This window comes from Coptis chinensis, chromosome 8 (assembly GCF_015680905.1).
Source record: "Coptis chinensis isolate HL-2020 chromosome 8, ASM1568090v1, whole genome shotgun sequence".
Taxonomy (NCBI): Eukaryota; Viridiplantae; Streptophyta; class Magnoliopsida; order Ranunculales; family Ranunculaceae; genus Coptis; species Coptis chinensis.
The window spans coordinates 94,499,371-94,520,392 of record NC_141463.1 but is presented as its reverse complement, the minus strand read 5'-3'; the positions used below and the strand labels follow the sequence as shown (position 1 = coordinate 94,520,392).

The window sequence follows — 21,022 nt, the reverse complement described above, 5'->3', positions numbered from 1 at the left end:
TATGAACTTTTCAGGTATGTTTAGCAACTCGACTGGTTAAATAGCCCCAAGGATCCCTTTTAATCAGTATAGTGGATCTTACTGTTTGAGCTTTGTTTTTCATTAACTGTATAAAGTATAAACCTTGTTCTTTTTCTCCACATTAATTTTTTTTTTCCTCGATCCAGCAGTTAAAGTTGTACTAAGAATCAGGAATTTAGATCCAATGTTCCACTTTGCTTTTCTGCTATGCCTCATTTAACTATTGTTATAGTACATACAAACTAAATAATCAACCAATTGACCATGAATTTATGCTAGCTATAATGATCCATGGCATGATGCTTCATATCATGTCAAGGTCCAATATAAGTGTAGCTTCATGGAGATTTAAATAATGCGTCCATTTTCTTTTACTTCTAGATATTACCAAAAGGCCTAAAAGCATCTACTTTTGAGTAATAAATTACTAGAAAAGAAATACTCATTAGGGAAACCACAGTCGCTAGTTTCTAAGAGAAACATCAAGCTAGTGCTAATTAATCTCTGATTGGGTCTCATTATAATACATTTCTACAAGACTCAAATATTTTACTCACATGGTCATATGTTCTGAGAGAGAGTTCTTTCTATATATCTTCGATTGAGTAATACACATTGTGGGTGGTAGCAACTCCAGACTCATTAGTTTGGTATGGCTTTCATGGTGGAGAGGGGTGAAAGCATGGTGATGTCTATAGATCCTCAAAAAGGAGTTCCTGCACCCTTCCTTACTAAGACTTACCAGCTTGTAGATGACCCTAAGACAGACCACATTGTCTCTTGGGGTGAAGATCAAACCACTTTTGTTGTGTGGAGACCCCCAGAGTTTGCAAGGGATCTCCTCCCAAACTACTTCAAGCACAACAACTTCTCAAGCTTTGTTAGGCAGCTCAACACCTATGTGAGTGGTTCAAACTCTTCTTTACCACTTCTAGTCAGTTGTTGGTACTTTAAGGTTTAATATGAGTTGGTTCTGTTTCATCTCTTACTTTTTCGTTTAGAGATCATCATTTCATTTTCATATCTTGGAGTGAGAGAAAGTCTTGCATGAACTTCTTTAATTTCCAAATAAGATGTTCTCTAATTGTAAAATGTATAATTAATATCTTGTTTGATGTTCATCATCTAACATCCCTATAGTAATTCTGCTCCAAATAAAATGGACTACAATAATTTGTGATTAAGCTAGATTCAGGTTTTATATTTTGTCTTCTCCTCCCTCTTCTATGTAGTTATTTCACTTATTTGAACTGTTGTTTCTTCTTTTAGATCACATTTGTAAGTAAAGTTCCATTAAAGGCTTCTATTTTATTCATCTGTATCTTTGTCTTTTCTTGTTGGATTTTTTTATTCCTTCGATTCCTTTCCATAGTTTTTGACTACTAAATGGTGCTCTCATTAGAAAAAACAGTCCAATCTTGTGTTTCTCAAGTCTCCAATATCATCATGTGTTGGTTGCATTGGTGGAAGAGGTTAGTATCAGTATGTTGTGTTTTACACAGTTACACCTCAAACCCATGTTGTGCATATTGAGATTTGAGAATTGAGACTCTCTCTTAGGTTTGTGTTGTTTACTTCTTTTGGTCTCAAACCCCAAGCACATTAAAGCTTTTAATAAGAAACATTACCATAAAGGTACTTCATGGAAATGAGGCCTGCAGTTATCACTAATCTGACATTAAGACCTGTTTGTTTATTTTTCTTTTCCCTCTTCTCATTTATTATGTTTGCAGGGATTCAAGAAGATAGTTTCAGATAGATGGGAGTTTGCAAATGAGTTCTTCAAAAAAGGAGAGAAACATTTATTATCTGAAATCCACAGAAGGAAAACATCACATACCTCTCAACAGCAATACCATGAGTCATCATCCCAGTTTAGCAATGCTGATCAAAACTTTTGTTGGATGAATGATATGTCAGTACCATCACCTACTCAAGAATCTGACTTCTCATCGGCGCTTGTGGAGCATAATCAGAGATTAAGAAGAAAGAACTTCATGCTCTTATCAGAACTTTCCCACATGAAGAAGCTCTACAATGACATCATTTACTTCCTGCAAAACAATGTAAAAGCAATACCAATAGACCAAAGGTGGATGATCACTCAAGGACCTAAGCTCATTGAATCCAAGCCTCTTCAGTCCCATTCTTTTTTTGGTAACGATAGCTACAAACCTTGCAGTTCAAGTAGTGGTTCAATGGCACTGACTGAAGAATCCGACAACACGATCAAGCTCTTTGGAGTCCCTCTATGTGGTAAGAAGAGATTGTACCATGACAGGATCGAGGACAAGGAATATAAACATTATTAAGTGTTGAATTCTTTGTTCATTAGTTCAATTCATGGAGTTGAACTTTGTTAGCCAGGATGTAAATAGGATGTAGACAATGATATTTTTAAGATCAATGCATGACATAAGTCCTTTTAGTTTTTCTGTCTTTCTCCTCTTAATTATTGATGAGATGTGATTCATCCGAATCGAAGTACCTGCATAAATTTTAGATACATCATCTAAGATGAGATCCCCATCCAAATATTTCACTTTTATCCATGCATGATTTCAAAAGAAAAAGAAGCTCCTTGAGTTCAGGAAATTAGGGAAGCATATATATATGTCTAAAGTCTAAATTCTAAAAGTCTAAAAGTCTAAAATCACGTAGTAATGTAACTGGATTTCTTTGTCCAGCTGTGATTTATTTTTAATTTCTAATTATCAGTGTGCCTTTTGAAACATCAGTGCCGAAAGGCGGAAAAATGGTGCCATGTCATATTATTAGTATGCATGAAAATTGGAAGCAAGTTCTTCTACCTTATGTCCTTATCTAAAGGCTAAAGCTATCCACTTGAAGCATATATATATAGTCAAAAGCACTTCTGAGTTTGAACTCGTTTTCGTCACCATCGCCATCAGAGTAAGAAACATCCAAATTATTTTAGGATTTACTAAACAAATGTTTCTTCCATTATATTCATTTCTATCAAAACCAATGTCTTCAACAAAATAAATTCACATACTAGAAAGAGAAACATGAAATGAGGAAGTCACATGTACATTATTGTTCTTTTCCTTTTTCTTGCTGTTTAACTACGTTTGAATATCAATCTGGCTAATGTCCTGTGGGTGATGTGGGCCCAATCTGCTAATATCAATTTGGGCCTACATCATCTCATTACCATAAGCCCTTTCTTCTGTTCATAAGTTCATGCTACCACGTACAAACTACAAACTCTTTTTGGCCATGTTGCAATGTTGCATGTTATATATAAACTTGTATACATTGATGGCCGGATTCAATATCAATAATAATTAAATTTCAAATCAAGTGTATGTATTATGATTCACAGTGGCACTAGGAAAGTAGGAAACTTCATTTCATAACTTCAAACGAAAGGCGAAAAAAGGTAAAGAGAACAGAAATGATTGTTGAAGGAATATGTATAGAAGAGAATTAGAAAGTGATTCAAACCTTTGCCTTTTATTGTCTCTTTTGTTACATCTCTTTCTCATGTGGAGGACTTTCTTTCTTCCCTTTTTCTCCTTTACTTTTATGTACTGAAAAGAATAGGACTGAAAAAAAAAAGGCGAAACTGTAGTCGTTAGAGGGCATCAAAAAGCATAAGATAAAAAAGAAGAGACATTAAAAAGAGCTAGGGATAGCTGTTAGAAAGAATGAAAGATTGCTTTGGGATTGTGCTTCTTTTTAACCAATCTTTGGTGGATTTTATTTTTCACTGTCTTCTGCTGCTTTATGATGATACTGTTCGTACAGCAACTAATCTAACTCACTTATTGGTACTCTCCTCAAATGACTTCTTCACGGGTGTTTAGAGTTAAGAGCTTGTGAAGTACATCTCTTAAACATTCTCCTGAGTTCATTCCATCAGAGCATGCATGGCACCTCCCACCCATTGTTGATTTGTTGGGACTTGGACTACTTGAGAACAATCAATACGAACGCCCATAAGCTTATATTTTTTCTCGATAAACATGAACGCCCATAAGCGAAGTTTCACCCAATGTCTTTTCTTTTTATTAAGTGAATACAGATTGCCACTGCATAGCAACACATTTGGGTTGCAGCGACTGTTAAATTGCTTGGTTTTGTATATTGCAATGAGATAGAGTATGTGTTGCAAACCTTTGCTGGTGGTGTAGGCAATCTGCTACACCAATTGACACGACTTTAGGCCTTCACGATATAACATGGTGGGATCGCCAGCTAAATGGCTCGACTTTAGGGCTTGCCTACGTATTTGTGAACTTTGGATTAAGGCTACTCTTCCATCTTTGTCAAATGCACATCAAGAAACCTTCCATCACCAGGATACTGTTTTGTAATTTGAATATATATATATTTTTCTTTTTTTTGAAATCATACTGAATTCTAAATTTCGCTTTTTCTATGAGACTATGACGATCACCGGACACATGGCTGCGCAATTAGGAAATCCAGCATTCCCAGCCACAATGCTTTGAAATACAATAAATGAGCCAAGCCCAGCCCAACCAATAGTATCAAACCACAAAGTAGAAACCAAGAAAATCCAGACACAATGTTTTGAATTACAATTAAAATCCCACCCCAGCCCAACCAAGCGAACCAAGCTACGAAGTACAAACCAAGTTGGCATAATAGTGCATCACCGTACGCCACTAACATTCGAAGGCTCAATTGTTCTGTTTGTTGCAATCTCTTATCTTGCTGAGGCAGAAGATATAATGTGGATTATACTACAAAAAGTTGAATGCACCCCCAAGGTACACATGAAAAAAAATTACCCAGTGCAAATTGCGTGATTACCCCAAAATTCTCAAGCAATGGTAAGTTTTCCGAATTATGGTACCACCAAGACCAAGGGGTAAATGACAAGTGAGAAAACAAGAGGGTGAGATGAAACACTTTTTATGTGAAACAGACTGGAAATTTAAAAGGAAAGGAACATGTACTTATTATTCAGTCGACAGACTGTAACTGTGCTGATAGCCTGATATCACCACAGGCAGTACAAGATAAAGTCTCAACATAGCAAAACAATAATTCTCTTAGCATGAAAGGTTCTTTAAGAAAAATCATTCTCTCTTTGTGGCTGTTGGGAGGGGAGGGGTTGTGATGAACTTCAGTATTTTAATTGTTTTGACCTGGCATTTCAGCTCATCACAATCTCTATTTACTGTGTTGGGCTCGCATGTTGCTGTGTGGGTTCAAAAGGAAATTACCACCACCATGCTTATGACAAAAACTAAGAATACCTCCAGTACTAAGACTAACTTCAACCCTAGCAGGGAACTAACTACATTCCCCTAAATAACCCTAGCAGTGTTTGCATATGTGGTTTTGCAAATTCTACCTCCAAAAATAACACAAGGCCAAGTGTGAAGTGTTCAAGTACAGTGGTGACGAAAGGAAGTCAACAAATAAAATTGTTAAGAGGTAAATAGCATGTCCAAGGAACCGTTGGATGCCAGCTACGATGGCATAGAACATGAACGTCAACTCCCCTGGCGTCTGAAGCTACCTGCATTCCCCTATTTCCAACCACAAATGTATCACAAGATTTGTAGAAACGTAAGAATGCAGGTAGGTTTGAGAAACTGTTGGCATTTCTGTGGTAGGCAGGTCGATTGGAGATGGTCTAGCATCATCATGTGCTGCTACAACCAATTCCAGGATTACCATGCCATTCCACTGTTATTCATGCAGTTGTAGATGTGGTAACCCTAATATCTTCCACAGGGGAGGGAAGGTGTCAGTAGCTGTCTGAATTACTATGGTTCTTGTGTTTGGCTGGTAATTTAAAATTTCCATTTTGGTATACGCAGTGAAGAAAAACATAAAATAAATTACGTTTGGATACTAAAACATGGAACAAATTACTTGAGTAAGTCTGGATACTTGGTTTTCAAATTAATTTCTCAAACGTTGCAGAGCAGTTCTACTAGCTACTATGTTCTCAATTCCCTAAGAAGTCCCTAACTATGATTTACTATATACCAGTACGGCAGTACAAGTATAAAACTAACACTAGATCACCATCACTCAATCTATATTTAATCTCAAAGGTAAAACTCCTGGACCAGTTGTTTGTTATACCCCTACAGCGATGAAGCGACAGATAGTACATACAAGAAGATCAGAGAGAGCTAATTCAAAGTCCAAAAAACTTAAATATATTTCAAGATGTTGAATTTCATTAGTTATACAACGTCATACAGATGGTGACTGAGAGACAAGTCAAATGAAGTTAGTGAAATTACAACTAAAATAACATGAACAGCTTACAGTTATAGCTAAAAATTGCTTGTGACAAACCCACTTATATTCAATTGTGTGTTTCAACCTGCAAATGGATGATAAAATCATCTTACTAAAGGCTTAAGTAAGAGGGGATGCGATTAGACTTTTACACATACCAACATACATGCAGAGATTTATAGACACATACATTGCTCACGGTTGTTTTACGGAGAAATAACCAGTACGCTTGAATTATCCTGGACCTCTTTCACTCATTTGCAGTAGTCGTCACTGCCAGCTCCTGAAACTCAGATCAGTACCATCAATTTCTAGTAAGAAGACGTATTTCTTGGATAAGTAGAGCTACACGCACACTTTAACAACTTCCTATTTGAGTTGGGTGAAACAACAAAAATCAGACAGGAGAAGAAGCAAAGCAATGAAACAGTGTAAAACAAAATTTTAAAAAGGAGAACAAGCAAATGATTGACTATGTCTAGAAGTGCTTCCTACATTCAATAACCCAAACCAAGAGAATGATGCAACAAAAATAAGTTTCTGATTAAAAAAAGAAGTTTTTGATGACGACATTGATTAAGGATAAGGCCGAGGTATCTAAGGACTAAGAAGAACAAAACCAATTATAGTGTCAGATCAGAAAACGCATTACAATCAGCAAAACTCACCACAAGCTTGAATGACAAGAATAATACTAAAGATAAGAATGTATAGTCAATTAAGCCTTGAACACAGCTAAAATGAGATTTTAAGCAACGCCATTATGTTTTCGGGGGGATGGGGGTGGTGAAGAAACACCTCTGTAACTAACAACATCCAAGAAGGAATGTTGTTAAACCCTAATACAGAATTAATTGATACAGCAAGAAAATCCCATACACATAATCAGACCAAAAGTACACAAATACGAAAACCTAAGTGCATAATCAGTTAAACCAAACCATCATCATAAGCTTTTATGAAATTAAAACAACCCAAGTCTGTTTCAAGAAACCCACAAGGCCACAATGTCAAATTACACTTGACCAACAAAACCCTATGTAGAGATTACCATAAGAAAGACACTAAAATCAAGAATTATACCAATGTTATGTCAATATCCCCAATATGAAAATCAGCCCAAATCTGCTTCAACAAAACCCTAGAAGATGCCCAATATTGAATTGCACTTAAACTAAAGATTAAACAAAACACCTAACATAACAAAGAAACTAGAACCAAGAATCATACCATCTCACTATCTCCAACAACCCATTTGCCACCTTTCCATTCCTGATGAAGCCTCAATCTAAACAATGGATAAGCAATCTCCTCTCTACAACCTTCAAAATACACATTATACATTACCCCTTTTCTTCCAGTAACAGTTCCAGACCACCAACCATCATTATCATACGCATCTGCTTTCTCACAAAGCCCAAAACTCGAAACTTTAATCTCAGGTGGAACAGGTCTAATATCAACTCCATTAATAACATCTCTAAGAAGCCTTGTTTCTTCATCATTCACTAGTGTTTTATACTCCACAATGTAATCATTGTCTTGTAAACGAGTTAGCACTATTCCTGCATAATATGAACCTTGGAAGCCTTCCTCTTTCAGTGCTATTTCCACTGATTGACCACGTTTAAACCTCATCTTTGATGAAAAGAAACACAAGTAACTGAGAATGGGCTTTCGAGTTGCACAGTGTTCTAGAGTGAAAGTGTGTTTGGGGAGTTTCAGAATGTTTGAATTAGCTGTTTACCAATTAATCCAAAACTGTTTCCATTTTTGTGTTTTGAGTGGAGACTTAAAAAGGAAGTGAGGATTAATAACTTGATGACAAAGTCATTAGTTGTTTTACGAAGAAGCTTTATGGGCCATGCAATATCTGACGTACGATTTTCTAACGGTCTTGTTTTGACTTGTGGGAATCCTCGAAAGCCTAAAGTGAGAATGTAGTTTTTAACGTATGATTTCAACTGGAGTTGTGCGATTCAAGTTTATTTCAAAATTTTGGATGAGTCAAGCGGCAAATACAAGTTATACAGTTATACAAGAAGAAAGAAGCCTACATTATACAATCTTATGTGATTTAATTTGCATTTGTTGGAGCATCTATCAATTTCACGAACTCCTCCAAGTCCAACACTGTGACATTATCTCCATCTTGGATGGCTACCAGTACTGATGTTGCAATTCCCGAAACTATTCCTGAGAAGGGGAAAATGGAAAGGGAAAAAGAGTTAGATTATCTATCAATAAGAGTAGTGATATGTACAGAAAAAAAATACATATGCAAGTCTCCCGTTAGTACGATTCCTCATCCTAATGGCAGGTACCCCCGCCGTACAGAGAAGAAACAAAAGAGAAAAGATTGTACAATTTTAAGATTATTAGCATCCATGGGTTAGATCTTTGTGAGAAGCCTTGTAGACTACCTCTCGAGGAGCGTATGTGAATGTGCTTTGTGATACATGCAAATGAGTATGTAGATCCTGATAAATTCAGTCAGGGCTCATGTAACGTGATTGCTAGTAGAGCAACGAAACTGATTCTTGTCATGCTGTGAACAAGGTCTTATAATGAAGTCGACAACTCAAATGCAAGTATGCGTGGATCAATGAAAATATGTGTCCATGTAGAACAGATATGTTAAAACATATTGAGGAAAGAAAATTTGTCTCACCATTTTCAACAACACCAGGTATCATATTGATGCTCTTTTCAAGATCAGCTGGGTCTGGAATTCCATTTGGAAAGCTGGACCACAAAACAAAAAAACAATTATTAAACACAAGGTTCCACAAAATCAGGAAGTCCTAAATAAGTACTTCTTAGTTCTTACGCACAAGAAATACAGTAAGTGTTGCAGCTCCAAGGCTCAATACTCAAATTATTTCCTAGGTAAATGTAAAAGTAATATACCTCACATCTACAATCATATTCCCTAGGTCTGTAATGACTGGGCCATCCTTCCTCAAGGCCGATCGAATTTCAGGAACTGCCATTTAGCACCACAGTGAAAAATAAATAAATAAATAAATCTCAACAATTATAACATCCAAATGATATCATGAAGTTGTAGCGGGAATGGTTTCAGCAATGTCGAGACTAACCTCCTCCAAGAGTAACAAGTCGCCTCAGCACAGGTGATATTGCAGGAGGAAGGACTTCTACCTACATAGTGCATGATTAGCACTACTGAATATAATAACTGAGAAGAAAGTGTCAACTAATATGCTAAATTATGAAGGGAACGTTTTCCTTCCTTCCTTTTGGTGGGAATCTTACTTACAACTTTTACTGTGCACATGGTAAACTATATCTTAAATAACAATATCTACACTATCAAATCCATTTACGTTGATAAATGAATAGCATGACATAGGAAGAGCTACTCCTGTTATAATGGTTATAGGTTATTCACAATAATCAATTTAAGGTGTTCTACATGAAACATGATATTAACTTTCTCTGTGCTTCTGCATTAAGCATATTCTGGGTCTCTGAAGATTATGGCCAACAGTACACACACTTCAAGCTGCAGAAAGGAACGTATGAACCAAGTAATTCCTACAAATAGACAGTATGAAGGCATAGTAATATGCAGTAAGGATATTAACTGACCGGAACTGGAAATGTGCTACCAAGCTGGAGAACGACCTTTGATTGGTCTGCCAATATTACACACTCCTTTGCGACAGAATCGACTACCTAAGTGAAAGAAACAAGTACGGCAATCACTACAACATTGATCACAGGAAAAACTCCAATCCATGGGCATATGGCACTAAAATATTATTCATACTTGTTCTCATTGTTGAGTATCATTAGTAATTGTCAACATCTTATTCAGTCAGCCCAGTAAACTTTCAAACAATGTAACAAGTAGCTGATAAGAGTTAAAAGTTACTTCCACTAGTCTCATGTTACCTTTTGCATGGTATGAGCAGCTCCCCCACCCTGGTAAGAGAATATCACACTTGTTAGTTACCATAGAACATTATGCAATTTGTGGAATTCAGTAATAAAACACAAGTAAGAAATAAGCATAAACCATCCAACCTTCAGCAAATTTTTTTTGAAGTCTACTTCATCAACCCCATCAAATGCAATGTCAATACTATTAACATCATTTAAATCAACCTGCAGCACCAGAGCATTAGAGGGCCCTCTTACCGAAACCAATTAAGAAAAACAATCAGATTTATTTGTTTCAGCTTACAGTTTTCACACCATACTGTCGGGCAAGGACTCGTGACTGATAATTAGCTCCCACTGCAACGACATCTTTTAGCTGAAAGAGATGGGTAGATGCAATCAAAACTGATTGTTGATTAAATTTATTAAATCTACTCCATCTTATGGTTCAGAGTTTTCTGAAAAACCACCCTTCCCTGCTTCTGTATGTGATTATTGTCGGCATTTAAGTGTTCCACATAACTCAAGACATGCCAACATGGATACAAAGTGTCTGACATGGCAAAATATCAAAAAATGAGGTATATAATGTACATGGACATGTGGATATGTATCCGACATGGATTATTTTTAAAATATGGCGTGTCCATGTAACATATTTCATTCTCTTCTAGTACACAGTTTTACAAGAGAGTGTAAATTCAATTGTATAATTGAAATGAAGATCTTTAAATCCAACAGAAAAGTCTCACCTTTCCTTTTTTAATCAATCTCCCAAGCTCTTCAGTGGCAAGTGAGGCAGTGCTTCCTGTGCCTAGACCGACCACCATTCCAGATTTCACAAGTCCTACAGCCCTCTTGGCCAGAGCACGCTTCAATGCATCTTGCGCTTCAGGGGTTGTCACTGAAGTGCCATGAGAATTTCATTTCAGCAGTTTTTTAGGACTAACATTAACATAATATTGGAGGAGATGGGCAGTAAGTTAGTAAGCCTAATTAAATTTTTGTCTACTTAGATCTATTTTATTTTGTAAGCATAAAAAAGTCATGAAACAACTTACCAAACCAAGATATCCAAATGACTACTCTTACATGGGCAGGCAGTAGGAATGCATTCATGGCTTCATGCACAAGTGGAAGTATTACCATAGCAGTAAGCAATATAATGGTAACATGAAATCAGGTATCAACTAGTGAATTACTCCCAAAGTAAACCATAAACTTAGTCAAATTAATTTGGAAACAACCACAGAAAAATGGTTGCAGAGATACTTTTGGTCATGGAGAAGTAGTATCTAGGTTAGAGGTAACAAAAGTAAAGCCCAAATTTTTTTTTTTTTTTTTTTGCAGTATTCAACTAAAGAAAGTGGGAAATCCAGATGTAATGATTTTTTCCAAACTAAATTTATTAGGAATATACATCTTTAGTTCCTCTGCTATCGCATGTATGAATCAGTTTTCTCTTCTATTCCTTCCACAAACTGATTCATGTTCCTTCCTCTACTATAATGCTTCTACCAATCAATATCTATTGTATTCCTTCCACAAGCTAGTTTGTATTCTTTCCTCTCTTCTTCTTCCTCTTCTCATCCAATGGATATAAAGTGAATGGTTAGAGTTAACTAAACAGGAAGGAGATGTATGATTTTTCTAAATTTGTACACCTTAAGTTAAAAATTGCAGAAAAAGGGAAAAAAACTTTTGAGGTCAGGGCAAGCTTATATCACCCAGTCTATCTTATATTGTGTGGAGTGCGAAATGATTCATACGAGGTGTATCTTCAAGTGGCATGCATTGCCATTTAAAGGAAACTAAATAAGGCAAACCATTCAAAAAAGTTTCAGGGTAGAGTTTGTTTCCCTACAACACCCTTTTGCATTATTTACAGTTTTGAGGTGTTTGATGAAAAGATGTTTTATTTTTTCATAAGGAAGGCAAGGGACAACATGGAGATGCTCTAAGTTCAAGAGCTAATCATCATGGAATCAATTTATTTGAAGAAGAAAAAAAAAATTACCCTAACAGTTTAGTTACATGGTTGTGTTCATATATTGTGTGTTCCAGTAACCTGAGCTTGAACTACTGAACTCACAACAGTAACTAACTAATTATAATTTGTATCAACAACATAAAATTGCAATATTACTTTATATTATTCTACTACTACTAATAATATATATATTCAATCAAAATATCATCTTTACTAACCCAACTTCAAAACTCAACATTTAAAGCATACCCAACAAGTAATTTGAATGAAAAAAAAACACAAAGAATTAAAGCAAATGAAAATTTACCATTTTGTGCAACTGCAGAGATGGATAGGCTAAGCTTCTTTTTCTTCATACTAAAATCAGTAAACTTGCTTACATTTGTGTTATTGGTTTTAGGATAGAATGATATTGAGTTTAAGGAAATTGCTCCTTGCATTTGAAAGGTTTTCAGATTGTTCCAATTATTAGAGTTTCTGGAGTGTGACTCTGTTTTTGAGCTGAAACCACACTACAGTGAGTCAACACTCTATGGAGAATATATCGGAAAGTAAGACAAATTTCGGAATTTTCAAAAATTCGAAAAGTTATACAATATAAGGTATTTACATTTACTGAAATAGTACATTCAAAATAAATTTGTGGAATAATTGTCAATTACAATATTACATTAGTACCTTTTCTCTGGCTCATAATCACTAATCTCCATAATGACTACACAATTCTCTAATTCAATTTTATCGAGCTTTTTCTTGCGAGATAAATAGTGAAGGAATTATTTCTAAATTTTGTAGGATTTTTTATTAGGAGGTGTGTCTAAGAAAACAAATAGTGCTACAATGACCTATTTTTTATACCTAATATTGCGACTCATTATTTGAATAACGTTGGTTTGCATTACAATACACATGAACACATCAGTAGATTCAAATAGTAGGTCAAATAAGTGGCCGTATATCACAACAATCTCGTGAGTGAATCACTTTGAAATTTCGGACATTATAACTTCAATGCCCAATTAATGAAACTCATGAAACCTACAAATATTCCGATATATAACGATATTTAAATGGAATTTTTGTTCTCCAATTACAACAGTGGCATTGAGGGCTAAATACCAAATATAGTCTCTCACCTAAAAGGCTAAAAGCCAAGAATATCGAGAAACAATGATGGTCATTTTGGATAAACAACAAGGGTATTTACGTACAAAAGTATGACTTGAGAGTTGAGACTCTTATTAGTGTTTATAAGAAGTAGGGTTTTACAGTTCACTCTTTTTACTTATTTATAAAGCTAGGGTTTTAGACTCTTCCTCATTTTTCTTCCACTCAAATCATCATCATCATGTGGGCTTTGCGTAGAACCATTAATCCTTGCAGGTACTCTTTTTCTCTCTCTCTCTTACCCATTTCTTTATCCATGTTAATACATTACTAGAAATGTTAAAAAAAGAACCTTTTTTTTTGTTTTATGAAGTTAAGTGAGGTGTTTTTAGATTGTTTTCATGGTTTTGTTAATAAATGAGTACCCATGTTTCATTTGATGTGTAACGTTTGATGAATGAGGAGTAGTATGTCATATTTGCTTGTTAATGATTTTATTTATTTATTTTGAGATGAGTTATATATTTGAAGTGGTTATGTACTTGTGTTAATAGTATATGAATACCATTTTTTGCATATTCATGTATTTATGTGTGTGTTTTTGTGGAGAATGTAAAAGAGATGGATTCAATGATACAGAGTTGATCTAAAGTTGTGTTGGTTGAATATAAATGATTCAAGGGATGATTTTTTAGTTGGTTTACTTCTCTTAGTGTTTATGGTGAAATATAATCAATACATTATATTTGTTCTGTTGTCTGGAACAGGGGGTATCACGTTGGGGCCTTTCGAGCATGTGGGTTTAAGTTAGATACTTTAACAAATGATTTAGACCATGCTGCGGAGACCTGCAACCTTACTCAATTTGTACCGAATGGATCCCTTTCGGTGCCAAAGAGCTTTTATGAAACCCCCTCTGCTGTTGGGAAATTATCTTTCGGGAGTCGTGGTCTTTCTTCACAGGCAGGTGCTGAGAGCAGTGGGGATGAAGACGATTTGGAGGATGGGTTTTCGGAGCTTGAAACACCTCTTTCTGATGTCACTGAAGACATCACTGCTGAGGAGGATATTGAAGATTTGATTTCTGAGCCTGAGCTCTCAGGTGAAGATGACATTTTGACAGAAGATCCTCACGACGAGCATGATATAGTAGATACCAAACAAGGTGTGAGTGATGGAGTCCCCCCAAAGAAAGCAGCCTCCTCAGACTTACTTAAGGTTATCTTGATTGCTACTCGCTATACCATGAATGATGTTCTTGACAAGTGGCTTGAGAGGGGGAATACTTTGAATCGGAATGAGATATCGTTAGTCATGCTTAATCTACGGAAGCGTCGGTTTTATGGAAAGGCCTTGCAGGTTTTCTCTCTCTCTCTCTCTCTCTCTCTCTCTCTCTCTCTCTCCTTTTGAAAGTGTAAGCATTGGTCTTTGTAGTTAGATCCTTGAAATGCTTATCCTCTATTAGTTCAGTATATTAATTTCCATAAATCTGGCTGGCTACTAGTGCTTCCTGTACAGGTTGTGGTTGTATTTGGATTTTTTACCTTCTTCATATGTACCTTTTGTTTTTTAGTTCTCGGAGTGGTTGGAAAAGAAGCGTACATTTGATGAACGAGATTATGCGTCTCGGCTGGACCTGATTGCCAAAGTACTAGGTCTGTACAAGGCTGAAGCATATGTTAAGGATGTCCCGGAATCATTCAGGGGGGAAGTACTCTACAGAACCCTTTTAGCTAACTGCGTTGTCGCTGGAAACAAGGAGAAAGCTGAAGATGTGTTCAACAAAATGAAGAAGCTGGAATTGCAGATTACATCCTTTGCTTGCAACCAGTTGTTGCTGCTCTACAAGAGGCTTGACAAGAAGAAAATAGCTGACGTCCTAAAGTTGATGGAGCTTCAAAACATCAGATTATCTGCTTTCACATATAGGCTCTTGATAGATGCCAGAGGCCAGGCCAATGACATTGAAGGGATGGAGAAGTGTGTTGAGACCATGAAGGAAGACGGCTTTGAACCCGATATGCAGACCCAAGGGCTTCTTGTTAGACACTATGTCACTGGGGGATTCACTGAGAAAGCAGAGGCAATATTGAAGGAGATGGAAGGGACCAACCTCAAAGAGAATCGTTGGGCATGCCGAATTTTACTCCCTCTCTATGCAGACCTTGGTATGGATAAGGAGGTCGGTAGAATTTGGAAGATTTGTGATCCAAATCCTCACGTGGATGAGTGTCTGGCTGCTATTGAAGCTTGGGGTAAGGTTGGGAAAGTTGAAGAAGCTGAGGCAGTCTTTGATCGAATGACACAAACATGGAAAAAGCTCTCCTCAAGAAACTACACCACGCTATTGAAGGTTTACGCAAACCATAAGATGCTGACCAAAGGAAAGGATCTCGCTAAGCGTATGGCAGAAAGTGGACAACGTCTGGACCCGTTTACGTGGGATGCACTTGTGAAGCTCTATGTGGAGGCTGGGGAGGTAGAGAAAGCAGACTCAATCCTTCAGAAGTCATCTCAGCAGAACCAATTGAAGCCGATGTTTAGTTCATACATGTACATTATGGAACAGTATGCAAAGAGGGGCGATGTTCATAATGCTGAGAAAATATTTAATAGATTGAAGCAGTCAGGGTATGTAGGTCGTTTGCGGCAGTACACCGCTCTTCTTGATACTTATGTAAAAGCCAAGGTTCCAGCTTACGGCTTCAGAGATAGGATGAAGGGAGATAATATATTTCCAAACAAACCCATGCAAGCGAAGTTGGCAAAGGTTGATGCATTTAGAAAGACAGCAATCTCAGATATTCTCGACTGAGTGAGCCAGGTAGAGAATATGAGTCTCCCGCTTTATCTGTAAGTGGAATTTCCATCTTTTCTGTGGTTCTCAAGCTTGTATTGGTTTATTTTGCTACCTTGAGAAGTATCTCAGTAATACTTATTCTTGGATAGGTGGCTTGCAAGAATGTCCTATTCTAAGTTTACATTTATCTAGGTTATTGCAGCAGGTCTTCGTACTTATGTTTAGTTTATGCAGAGAACCTTTAGTTGTCTACTCCTAATAATTGTATAACTGTGCAAATTTTCCCTTGGTGCCATTTTATTTTCTATCTACACTTTGTACCAGTTTTTTGGATATTGTATGTGAAAGTTATGGGAGAGGTACATGGAGAAGACGTCTCTAATTCACTTCAGTAGTTATTACTGAAGTAACTTTCCAAGTACACGATACGTGACCGATAGTACCTTGGGACTAAACATTGCGACACTAGTATATTGTAAACATTAGGACACTGGAGAAATTATATGGCCTCAATTTCGGTAGAAATTATATGGCCTCAATTTCGGTACCTGGATAGTTTTTTCATGGGAAACCAGTGATTCATGATATTACCGTCCATCTCGTTGGCATTATTGTATTATCTTTGCCCCTTGCATTATAAATCAGGGACTTGAAGATACAGGTGAGTTGATGTCAGTATTGTGTAAAACGATTTATTTGAAAGGTTGAGCATGGAATGTGTTTTAGTTGGCTGTTCCCAATATAGGTCAGATTTCAGCATATGATTTTGTAGTTCCTTAATATGGTCCTGAGAGGGAATTTTACTTTTAGAAGACGACATAAAGTTCCCCAAAAGACTTGCGCGCAAGTTCTCAAACACAGCCTATGTTTTTGGTACTTCATATCAAATTCCAACCAAACTACTCGCGTTCTTTAATTCCCGACTTCCACGTTATTGAGGGGTCATTTTGTTGGGGACCAAAACTTAAGGCGGTGGAAAAATTTGGAAAAAAGATCAATAAGTCCAACAATAGCACAAATAAAGAGCACCCCTGTGTTGAGCATTCGCATTTATGACAGAGGTTCAGAGTAAGCGTAATCCTCTGAGGCGAGCCTGGTGAAATCACTCACCAGCGAGAAAACTTTGTCGATATAGCAAAAATTAATCATTTTCATTACACGTATGGCATGCATCCCACATTCCCACCACAAAGTCTAAGGAGTGACATAAGCACCGACTCCCACCAAGTGAATAAGTTATATATATTCACGTACGCAAAATTGAGACATCAACACTGGCACGTTAATTCACTGCAACTGCAAGTCTGCAACTGAAACGAATCGACTTACTAAAGGTACATGTGTGATATATCATTCATTTAACATTACGTTTACAGCTTACCAACACAGTTGATTTTGGCCATAAGGAAAAAAATGATCCAGCATAAGCGCACATGGGAAAGCAACTTCAAGGTGACCTTTATTCCTCAAGTCTACATGAAAAAAAAAGAAAGAAAGATATTCCTCAAACGGAAACGAAATGAAATTTGCTTCTTCATCAGCTTCAAGCATAATTGCTGGTGTAAAAATTCTTGAGGAAGTCTGAGATGTCTTGATCGCCTGTTCCCCGATCTTGAACAAGGCCTTTCCCCACCACATATTGACCGATAATATGGTGCCTCTGTTTCGCATGTTCAACAACATTGTTCAGTTCCTCCATCGCTTTAAAAAGAAGCATGTCAATAACCTGCAGGCAAGACAAACCAAGAAAGTGACCCAAATTTGACAGCAGAATACATATGATGTTGTTGTCCTATCAAATGAATTCAGTAGCATGACTTCATTCTAATCAATAGTGGCAGAAATTAATTGCTCAGAATGGAGAAAACCGACCATGGGACATCACAATATCGTTACTAGTTTTGTTTTCATGCTTGCAGAACTAGAACAGCACAATACACCTAATGGGGAAAAGATTAAAGAGAAGGTTCTACACCAGTGGGCTAGTCAGACTTTATTATTCATTAAGGTAATAAGAACTTTAAGGCCAGTTTGAGCTCTGGTGGTTGGTCATGGAGCTTCATCACTTGAACGCGGCCTTTGTTTAGTTTCCATTAAGGACAGTGCTTTATTAAGTTTTGCTTACTTCAATACTGATACCATTGTAAACCAGTATTGGCCAGATTATGAAAATATTTCAGATGAATATATTCCATTGTAAATCAAGTGTGTGTAACAAATTACAATTAAATAAAATAATGTTTACCATTGACATTAAATATATGAAATGGAACTATTATTTGTATAATTTCTCGAATTTAGACTGAGCAAAAAGGCATCTACTACTAAAATTCAAATCATCTCGACTAACAACTCTTGCTTTTGATAAATGCACCAAAAGATTCCTATTTGTTTCAAAAGCAAAATAGTCTACAATTCAATCAATCACTTCAATAGGGTGTCTGGGTGTTCCAGTGGTAGTTCAGACTTCAGAGTGTACCAGGTGCTCCTTATCTACTTGTCACACTTTTACAAGCATGCTATTTGTACAGGATAAAAGCAGGACAATAAGATACCACTATGAATAACAGGACCTCTTGGGGTGTCCTCTGCGTGCGTATTGAGGTTTGCATCTCTCTGTGTGTGAGGTACAGCTAACATATATTTCAGATCACATCCAACAAAATTCACTACAAAGATGGTTCCAAGTTCTAACTGCTATACCAAGGACAACAAGGTTTTCTCGTCTCATGACACTCTCAAGGACTCTTCTAGAGAGTCATTGACTAGAATCAAAGCATCATCTCTTTACACACTTTCCGTTATAGCCCTTTCTACTTGCCACACTTTTACAAGCATATGTATTTGTGTCAGTGTCGGAGGTTTTGGGGCGGGGGAGACTAATAGATACATCTAACATATTTTTGAATCCAACAGTATTCGCTCACCACAAGGCCAAAATGGTTCTGTGTTTTAACTACTACACTATTAGGAGACAAACCGGAAAGGGTTATAAGGTATTCTTGCCTCATGAGCCACTCAAGGACTCTTAGAAAGAGTCATTGGCTAGAATAAAAAAATCATCTTGATGTTCCACACTTTCAATTCTAGCCTCACCACTAGGCCAAAAGCCAATGCTACTGAGTACATAGTATACAAAGCTTCCATTAACATGATCATAAACAAAGCTTCCAATAATTATTTCTTAATATCACAAAATAGTATTTGGGCAATACACTTAAAACAAAGGGCATGAGTAAAAAATAGTACCTTGGGATTAGTGATGTGAGCATTCTTGCGAATCTCAGAAGAAATAGTAGAACGAAACTGAGAAATAGTGACAACATCGTGAAGATTGTAGATTTCTATAACAGTTGGAATTGATCTGCAAGCTTGTTTGAAGAAATCGAATGTTCTTTTCCTTGCTTCTCCTAATGTTGCTGAATTTGGTGGCACTTGAACTGCTCTTGCGATGAACGACATTCTTTTTTTTCCTTCCTCTCAAAATCAGAATAAACAGACTCAGCTTCTTTTTTTGTTGTTATTTGGACAGAAGTTTGACCAAAGTCAAGGGGTAGAATTGTAAGATTAGTTTTATGAACGGATTTTTTTAACAAACTTTACAGATGAAGTATGAAATGATTTGAAAATGCATATCTCGTTGAAATGGTAATTGTTTGTGATAGATTCATTTCTTCTCAAAACTACTTATGTGTGACTAGTTTACAAGATACAACAAGATTATATAATTGAATGGTGTGTCTAATTTTGTTTCATTCAACTGTAAACTTATGAAGGATTATTTGAAGGTCTAATCACTTTTTTATGTCGCATTTGGTGTTAAGAAAGAGAGTTTATTATTAAGTGGTCTGAGACATTGGAGACTTGGAGTAAACTAAAACCTAGGTATTTTTATGCTTAAGAAAGTCAGTTTCTTCCTTGCCTCTTCAATCTATCTAATAAAACACAATGGATAGGGCCTCCATCCAGTGGTTACCATTGTTTTTTTTAAGTTGTGACATGGCAAAATAAGCCAATCCCAAAGAGTATGCTCCCTTATGCCCTAACACTGGGATCTATTGGATCTTATTCTTCAAACAAACTATGTATGCCCTATCCTAGCATTCATTCTTCCTGCGTAGTCACTCACAGAGTTCATTCTTCAAACAACACAGGTAATGAGGTCTGACTTGTTTCATTTCCACAACCAACACAGGTAAATGATAAATGACGAAGCTTGAAGCACAGGTAGGTAAATGAGGTCTGACTTCAGTTTTCATTTTTTTTAATTTATTAATCAATCTTTTGTTTTATTAATCAATCTCAAAATCTCTATCAATTGATTGGTGTTAAAATATAAACTGGAATAACCAAAGAATGCTTTAAACATTGTGTACAAGGGAATTGCGAGTCTTACAATGAATTGAAACTCACAAATATTGGAAGAACCAAAATGAGCGAGGACTATTTAAAATTGAGAGAAAGGAGAACAAGCCCCTGTGACTAGCCAACTTCATTTATGTCGTTTACTAACATGAAGCACCATCTTTTGAAGAAGAAGCTTCCTCAATGTTCGGGTGGAAGGATTAGAAAGATCTTGTTTTAACCGACCCATTTCATGAGCTACATCAAGCATGCTTGGTCTCATCGTAGGAGATCGATGTGTGCACATTAGACCAAGCTCAATCATCTCAAAGATAACATCTTGCAAAGTCTTGGCAGAGTGGGGGTTCGGTGGTGAAAACCTTAGCAAAGTTTGTTTAACTAGGGGCTCAAGATTGTATGGATAGAGACTCTTCACCCATTCTCCCAAACTCAAACCTTGATCAAACGAATGTCGGGTGAGGGCGTTTTCCTGTTATCAACTTTAAGAGTAGAACCCAGTAACTAAATACATCTCCTTGCGGCGTCGTGTCTTCCCAAGCCATATCTCAGAATCAACAATAATCAATAGATAATGAGTC

At 36.6% G+C, this 21,022-nt stretch overlaps 5 protein-coding genes and 1 long non-coding RNA gene across 7 annotated transcripts; 2 read left to right on the top strand and 4 right to left on the bottom strand.

Annotated features, from left to right (window-relative positions):
* The first annotated feature begins 355 nt into the window (after window positions 1-355).
* Window positions 356-2,456, top strand: LOC147484624 (heat stress transcription factor B-4-like). Its single transcript, XM_086575471.1, has 2 exons — window positions 356-922; window positions 1,755-2,456. The coding sequence occupies exons 1-2, from the start codon at window positions 674-676 to the stop codon at window positions 2,331-2,333; spliced, it is 828 nt and encodes a 275-aa protein (XP_086431597.1). The 5' UTR covers window positions 356-673; the 3' UTR covers window positions 2,334-2,456.
* LOC147484623 (uncharacterized) lies at window positions 2,120-4,413 on the bottom strand. Its single transcript, XR_015203530.1, has 2 exons — window positions 3,490-4,413; window positions 2,120-2,509 (listed from the first exon to the last, which is right to left on the bottom strand). It is a non-coding gene; the product is annotated as an uncharacterized LOC147484623 (long non-coding RNA).
* A 1,758-nt stretch (window positions 4,414-6,171) lies between these two features.
* On the bottom strand, window positions 6,172-8,048 carry LOC147484622 (protein AGENET DOMAIN (AGD)-CONTAINING P1-like). 2 transcript variants are annotated; one of them, XM_086575470.1, is made up of 2 exons: window positions 7,507-8,048; window positions 6,172-6,645 (listed from the first exon to the last, which is right to left on the bottom strand). In XM_086575470.1, exons 1-2 carry the CDS (start codon window positions 7,912-7,914, stop codon window positions 6,622-6,624), a joined length of 432 nt encoding a protein of 143 aa, XP_086431596.1. In that variant the 5' UTR covers window positions 7,915-8,048; the 3' UTR covers window positions 6,172-6,621. The 2 variants fall into 2 exon arrangements, with proteins under 2 accessions (XP_086431596.1, XP_086431595.1); XM_086575469.1 differs by having other exon boundaries at window positions 6,172-6,559.
* A 198-nt stretch (window positions 8,049-8,246) lies between these two features.
* On the bottom strand, window positions 8,247-12,764 carry LOC147484621 (uncharacterized). Its single transcript, XM_086575468.1, has 10 exons — window positions 12,480-12,764; window positions 10,935-11,086; window positions 10,487-10,558; window positions 10,327-10,407; window positions 10,195-10,224; window positions 9,889-9,975; window positions 9,378-9,438; window positions 9,187-9,262; window positions 8,948-9,021; window positions 8,247-8,472 (listed from the first exon to the last, which is right to left on the bottom strand). Exons 1-10 carry the CDS (start codon window positions 12,610-12,612, stop codon window positions 8,354-8,356), a joined length of 885 nt encoding a protein of 294 aa, XP_086431594.1. The 5' UTR covers window positions 12,613-12,764; the 3' UTR covers window positions 8,247-8,353.
* A 637-nt stretch (window positions 12,765-13,401) lies between these two features.
* On the top strand, window positions 13,402-16,361 carry PPR596 (pentatricopeptide repeat 596). The gene is made up of 3 exons (XM_086575464.1): window positions 13,402-13,555; window positions 14,047-14,638; window positions 14,853-16,361. The coding sequence occupies exons 1-3, from the start codon at window positions 13,521-13,523 to the stop codon at window positions 16,092-16,094; spliced, it is 1,869 nt and encodes a 622-aa protein (XP_086431590.1). The 5' UTR covers window positions 13,402-13,520; the 3' UTR covers window positions 16,095-16,361.
* A 1,043-nt stretch (window positions 16,362-17,404) lies between these two features.
* On the bottom strand, window positions 17,405-19,963 carry LOC147484619 (LYR family of Fe/S cluster biogenesis protein). Its single transcript, XM_086575465.1, has 2 exons — window positions 19,329-19,963; window positions 17,405-17,805 (listed from the first exon to the last, which is right to left on the bottom strand). The coding sequence occupies exons 1-2, from the start codon at window positions 19,539-19,541 to the stop codon at window positions 17,623-17,625; spliced, it is 396 nt and encodes a 131-aa protein (XP_086431591.1). The 5' UTR covers window positions 19,542-19,963; the 3' UTR covers window positions 17,405-17,622.
* Window positions 19,964-21,022: the final 1,059 nt, after the last annotated feature.

Bases quoted from the DNA above. Each gene is read 5' to 3' on its own strand.
- LOC147484621 (XM_086575468.1), bottom strand. From the start codon at position 12,612: ATGCAAGGAGCAATTTCCTTAAACTCAATATCATTCTATCCTAAAACC. The intron at 10,408-10,486 runs GTAAGCTGAAAC...CTGGTGCTGCAG, and splicing joins GACAGTATGGTGTGAAAACT to GTTGATTTAAATGATGTTAA. The intron at 8,473-8,947 runs GTGAGACAAATT...TCCCCTTCTCAG, and splicing joins ACCTGGTGTTGTTGAAAATG to GAATAGTTTCGGGAATTGCA.
- LOC147484622 (XM_086575469.1), bottom strand. From the start codon at position 7,914: ATGAGGTTTAAACGTGGTCAATCAGTGGAAATAGCACTGAAAGAGGAA. The intron at 6,560-7,506 runs GTATGATTCTTG...TCTGAGTTTCAG, and splicing joins TTGTTGGAGATAGTGAGATG to GAGCTGGCAGTGACGACTAC.
- LOC147484624 (XM_086575471.1), top strand. From the start codon at position 674: ATGGCTTTCATGGTGGAGAGGGGTGAAAGCATGGTGATGTCTATAGAT. The intron at 923-1,754 runs GTGAGTGGTTCA...TTATGTTTGCAG, and splicing joins TTAGGCAGCTCAACACCTAT to GGATTCAAGAAGATAGTTTC.
- PPR596 (XM_086575464.1), top strand. From the start codon at position 13,521: ATGTGGGCTTTGCGTAGAACCATTAATCCTTGCAG. The intron at 13,556-14,046 runs GTACTCTTTTTC...TGTCTGGAACAG, and splicing joins AGAACCATTAATCCTTGCAG to GGGGTATCACGTTGGGGCCT. The intron at 14,639-14,852 runs GTTTTCTCTCTC...TTTGTTTTTTAG, and splicing joins TTTATGGAAAGGCCTTGCAG to TTCTCGGAGTGGTTGGAAAA.
- LOC147484619 (XM_086575465.1), bottom strand. From the start codon at position 19,541: ATGTCGTTCATCGCAAGAGCAGTTCAAGTGCCACCAAATTCAGCAACA. The intron at 17,806-19,328 runs GTACTATTTTTT...TCTTGCCTGCAG, and splicing joins CTCACATCACTAATCCCAAG to GTTATTGACATGCTTCTTTT.